At 45.8% G+C, this 6,261-nt stretch overlaps 1 protein-coding gene across 1 annotated transcript; it reads right to left on the minus strand.

Annotated features, from left to right (window-relative positions):
• Window positions 1-3,043: 3,043 nt before the first annotated feature.
• Window positions 3,044-3,883, minus strand: fgfbp2b (fibroblast growth factor binding protein 2b; the record flags this gene model as incomplete). The annotated part of the gene is made up of 1 exon (XM_084465786.1): window positions 3,044-3,883. The coding sequence occupies one exon, from the start codon at window positions 3,881-3,883 to the stop codon at window positions 3,044-3,046; it is 840 nt and encodes a 279-aa protein (XP_084321912.1).
• Window positions 3,884-6,261: the final 2,378 nt, after the last annotated feature.

The raw sequence follows: 6,261 nt of genomic DNA on the forward strand, positions 1-6,261 counted from the left end.
GCACAAATAAATAATGTTTAAGGACATGTGGCTGGAAATGATTGAACCTTTTTTCTTCTGACAAATGCAATTATTGTAAGTCGCTTTGGGTAAAAGATTCTGCTAAATGCCCTGAATGTAAATGTTTTATCAATACACCTATCAATACACCTATAAATAACGAATGCTACGCCCCTATCATTTAAATGCACTTCATATTATTTACTGTTGTTATTCCAATTGGCTACTTACTCAAAATCACAAGTGGGATGATAGTCCGTGCTCAAAACGAGTTGCATCTACAGGCATCCCGGGCATAGCACATGGCATTTATAGCGACACGCCCACCGCTCCCACCCTACACACACAAACACAAATATGCGCTCACGCGTCTACACGCACACGTGATGTGCATGCGCCACAGCCTCGGCGGTATGTCTTTGATGTATGGCGAGTGAACAGTGCCAGGATTACCAGGAGAAGGATAACATCGTGTGAAATGCACGTGTGGAGATACGTACGCCGCCGCCGTGGGGAGAGGATACGCACGCCGTCGCCATAATATATATATATGACAGTCAATTACCTTAACCACAACATTGACTGGACCATGACCAAAAATAAATAAATATATATATTTATTTATTACCTTAACCACAACATTGTCTGGACCATGACCAAAAATAAATAAATAAATAAATATATATATACATATATATATATATATTTACTTATTTATTTTTGGTCATGGTCCAGACAATGTTGTGGTTAAGGTAATTGACTGTCACGCGAGAGACTGGGGTTCGATTCCCAGTCTATATATTTTTTTCTTTTTTATTATTATTTATTTTTTCTGGTATTAATATGTCCAAATACTTGTTGATGAATAAGTTGATGACATTTTATAAAAACCGTTCGTTTTTGTGTGTCAAAAAGACCAAAACTCTTAAGTTTTAGTTCAGGCGTTCTCACGGCGACGTAGGTTAGCAGGCGTCTTAGTGGCGACGAACTTCTTCAGATGTCCGTGAGCAGACGTACATTTTGTCTGAATGTCCGTATGTACGTCGCCGTGACACCGCCGCCGGTGGACGGAACTTCCATGCAGTCGCCGTGGCGTCGCTGCTGGTCTCTCGTCTGCAGTCCCAATCAATCCCATACAAAATTTCACACGTTCTCACGGCGGCGTAGGGTTAGACTGCTCCTTCGCCTCTTCCTGGTTATCCTTAGGTTTGGCACTGTTCACTCGCCATATTGATGTGGCGTCGGCTTTGCAGCTCGTTGTTTCACGCGACCAATTCCCAGCACAAGATTTGAAATTCTGTTTATGATAGTGAACGCCACGCCATTTGATTTTTGAACTTAATGTAAGTTACAAAGCACAAGATCGGAACTCATATCCATGTTCCCTTTCCCAAGGAAACTTTCAAACTTGTAAGCAGTTAGGAAATGGAAATCGATCGTAAAGGGATCGAATCTTGTGATGCAACTTATTTGTAGAATTCATTCATTTTTCAATTCAACCATTCATTCATTCAATCTTTCATAGGCCTACCGTATTGGCAAGCAGGGTAGCTGAACAGACGGTGCCCATAAATACGGTGACCATGGAGGTTTTTCCTCCAAACCCTTTGAACGTTATCATTATGAAAAATTGCTTGCGTCAAACACCGAATATTAATCTTTGTATCAATTCAGAATTATCTTTATGAAACAACGCCACCCTGTGGTAGTTTGTTGTGGCGCATGACATGTGTTTGCGCGCATGCAAAACTAGTTATATTCTGCGGGCTGTGTGGTAAATTTCTTTTTCATATAGGCCCTATAGAAATACGCGAAACGTATTGTCAGTGTGATCTTAATAGCAATCCCCTTCCCACTCGTATAAGACGTTGCAAATGGTCCGGACCATGTGGTTTCCACATTAGCACTAAACGAGGTCCTTCTCGGCAGCATGTCCTCTGTCTCCCCAGTGAAAGACACACAGGTGCTCCCCTCCGCTTGGGCCGCAGGAACCTCCCGACAAAACCCACCCGAACCCACCCCACCCCCCTCCAACCTCCGGTCTGGACTACAGTCGCTGTTATGTTCGCGTGGGGTTAATCCACCGAGCGATCCACACAGGCCTGTTTCGTTTAGTTTACTTTGAGCCACTTCCTGTAATTACGTTCTGTTATCATTGGCTGTGTTTTAACTGCGTCTGACTTAATGGTTTTCCTCCGCCAGACACTGGCCAGCTGTTAGGTTGGAATAAAGGAGGCACAAGGAGTCCATTTATAAAATAAAAACGTGACCGACACTCTCTGCCCCCCAAGATAAGTGAACAAATAGGACGAACCAGACAAACACAGGCAATGCAAAGTCATCTAGGTTCTTTTATTTTGTGTCATTCACTATTTGTTTTCATCTCCATTGTAGGACCTATTTAATCGTATTCATTACATGATACATGCATGGCCTGTAGGTATGCTTGAGTATACAGTGCAGTATTTAGACTTCACTAGTGTACAAACAGCAACACACATTACCATATGTTTACACTGCATCCACCCACACACACAGACACACACACACACACACACACACACACACACACACATCGACACCAACACACACACACATACACATCTTCAAACATTTAAATGTCAGGCGCCACAGGTGGGGAAAAGGCGTCTCTCTGTTTGTTGTCATCTGACGATGTACGGAGTAGAGATCTTCAAAACAGAGGTTGGTACAGTTCTAGATCTGCTGCAACATGGCGACCTGCAGAAGAACAAAGGACAGGTTCAAACTAACTCGATTGATCTGGTTAAAGTTGGTGTCTGTTTAAATATGAGAACCAGAAAGGAACATTGGAGCTACTCAACTCCTCGGTTTTAGAGAACAACTTCATCAGAGTGCAAACTACAACACCACCTGCACCCACAAACCTGTTGGATATCATGTCATCAACATCTGCAAAAAAACCTGCTAATAATCTCAAGTAATGAAGGGAACTGAAACCAGGTCCGCTATCTACACCACAATACGGTTGTTTCCACCCACCTGTGCGTAAAACACTGCAGCCTTAGTTATGGAACCAGCCAATGAAGTAGCTGCAGAAGCCGTGGAAGCTCTTCCAGCAGTACTCTGTGGCCATGCGGGACGCGTTCATCTCAGACCCCTCCACGGGACGCGGGGTGGTGTTGGGGGAGGCCTTCCCCTGCTTGGTGGCGGGCTTCTTGGGCTGGCCGGCTGCCTTGCTGCCTGCTCCTCCCTGGGGCTTGGCCGGCTGCGGCTGGGGCCGGGCAGGCTGGGGCTTGACGGGCTTGTAGGGGCTGGCGGGCTTAGCCTGGGCCGGTGCCACTGGTCTGCGCTGGTCCTGGCCGGGCTTGGAGGGCTTGCCGGTCGTAGTGGCGGCGGCGGTGGTGGTGGCGGAGGTGGTGGCGGCGGCGGCGGCAGCGCTGCTGGACCCGGCGGAGGTCTTGGGCCAGGCGGCCAGGAAGGTGACGTGCGCCTCGTCCGGGTACTTCTTGCACATCGCGGGCCGGTAGACCTTGGGCCCCTGGCAGGCGTGGCTCAGCTTCCTCAGCTCCCACATCACCTGGGTGAAGTAGTGGCGGGGGTTCTGGCTGTAGGCGCGGCACAGGTTGGGCTTGCCCTGGAAGTCGCAGTAGTAGGAGCGACCGGCGGCGCCGCCCGGGGCGCTGGGGCCCCGGCAGGACACGCGCAGCCGGGTGTAGTCCCCGGCGCCGGACACGGCCATGGCGCAGGCGTCCCTGCTCTTGGTGCTGAAGCGGATGGGCTCGTCCCAGATGCCCCGCTGTGAGGCCTGGGCCGGCGCCCGGTTGTCCACGCTGTTGTCGCTCTGTTGCGCGTGCGACGCGCAGCAGGCGAACGTCGCCAGCAACGCCAGCAGCAGCGGCATCCTGACGCTGGTCCTCATGGCCTGCAACGGCTTCTCGTCTGCGAGGTTACGACGTCGCGGGGAGGTTGTTGCGTTGCCGGGGGGGAAGGTTTGAGGTGTGAGCAAGGGTTGGAGGTGCGCTAGCGTGGCTTTTAAAAGGCAGGGGTGCACAAAGGGGGCATTGATGGCCGCACACATTGACTCAGCCCCCCCCCTTCCCCCCCCTCCAGACCCATATGAAAATAAGAGGGGGGATGCATGTGTGTGCATGTGTGTTTAGATGTATGTGTTTATATACCGATTTGTGCATGTGTGAGAGGGGGTAGGATGGTGGTATTGAAGGGTTGGTATACATATGAAGCCAAATGTAGAAAAAAGGGTCACGGGACATTATATAAACTTCTATAAAAGGTTCTTTGAGTATAGCTGGGGAGGAGGGGGGGTAGGGCAGAGAGCTGTAACGGCAGGTTAGCCAAGCTATTTCCTTCTGGGTTTTTTCCAGCAGGTCCAGGATGTTCTGAACACACTTTGGCCGGAATCTGATGCTTCTATCTTGGAACAGAAAGTACTAACGCTGATCACCACGAGTACATGCTCATAGTATGGCAAGCAATCATTACTGAATGAGCTTTGTCCCTTCTGCCATTGTTGCACACACTAATCACCCTCCCTAGTAGTGGCTTATTACATCAATCTTATCTTATCGCGCGTGGCTATGTTTTGTGTATCGTCTCTTTGTACTGTGCAGAAGCGTGCACTCTTTGTTGTGAAATTGCATTTCCGCTTTGATGACAATACATGACTTTCTATCCGTCTGTCTTTATATGCATCATACATATTACATTTTGATTGTACAGCGTATTGCACATACACACATGCAAACGTGCAGTTGCATGCATTACCGTAAAATGAAAATTGTACATCCGGAAGAAACCCGAAGCTCAGATGGTGGATGTGAGGTTGTGTGTGTGAGAGGATGAACATTAGTTGTTGTTCCCTTGCCTTATTGTCAACTTGTCTTCCTCTTATTTTTTTTATTTTTTACTTTTTTTAAATATATTTATTATTTTATCATCTCATTGTTTTACTCTGCCTATTAGTTTCATCTATAAATTACATTATTTATTTCAAGTCATTTGATTTAAGACACAACAAATACAAAAACCAACCAATGGCAGACAGCTTCTACTGAATGGAGATCTTTATTCAGTTTGGAGGTCCTCAGCACCTAGTGTTCACAGCACTGGCTCCGGAAACAAGGGGGCTTCTGGGAGTTCAGTGTTCCAAAATACAAGGGCGGCGTCCAAAATCATTCCCTTGTTCCCTCATTCCCATATACGTCCAGTGAGCACCATATACAGTGAACACTATAGTACACTATTTAGGGAGCAAGTAGGGCAGGAAATAGGGGAAAATCTGAAACTGATTATGAATCAGAAATCTATTCACGTGACGGGAAACCATAATGCCATAAACCATCATGGGATATAGTGAGGGATTAAGTGTCAACTTTTTTTTTCATATAAGGAACCAAATTTGCACACTCATATTTTGAACTGCACTACAAAATAGTGATCCAGGCTATTACAGGCTACTATACAGGGAACGAGTGAAAGATTTTGGACACATGGCCAATATGGCAAAAGAAGTACCACAAGTACCTTCGCTAAAATGGTGTGGGGGAAACCCAATATTGGATCATGAGTTGTTCCATATAAGCCGTATTCTAACTTTCTGTGTGTCTGTGCTAAGCAAATATGATCAAGCTAGCTAACTTGCTAGCTAGCTAGCTGAATCACTCTTTTTCATCCCTGTAATGAGTTCATGCTTTACATTGAAATAACAGTCCTTCATTAAAAGTGTCTATTTGGATAATGAAACTCAGGCCTAATGGCATTGGCTAAATTCCCAGCATTCCCAGAAAGAGTAAAGACAAAAACAAAACAAAGAAAATATCTACTGACATGGTTATAAAACAAACATTAACAAAAAAATATATAAAACTTTCAAAAGCCTTGAAAGTGTAAAAAATGTACACTTTTCACTGTGTTGAATCGAAAATCAGCAAATAAAGAGTATAAATAAATTGGTTTCCTAACATTCAATCTATGAACATAGCAATAATTCTCAGACATTTTACATGATATTGATATACAGAAAATGGCTGTGCTGTTGTCGTGATAAAACTGCAAAAGAATGAGCACATGATCATCGTTGAATTGTGATTGGCTGGCTTGAGATCCCATTAGGGAGGACTTTAATGGATGTGGTTGGGGGAGGGGAGGCAGAACAGTTGGGGTAGGGGTGTGTCCATTCTAGAAACTTGTCTTTTGTTTGCAATGTGTTTAGGATTCATCTGTAGAAAAAGAAGGATCAGTTCAACAATTAGGTCGGCAGAG

The sequence above is a fragment of the Micromesistius poutassou genome (assembly GCF_964030765.1).
Source record: "Micromesistius poutassou genome assembly, chromosome: 3".
In the NCBI taxonomy this organism is placed as follows: Eukaryota; Metazoa; Chordata; class Actinopteri; order Gadiformes; family Gadidae; genus Micromesistius; species Micromesistius poutassou.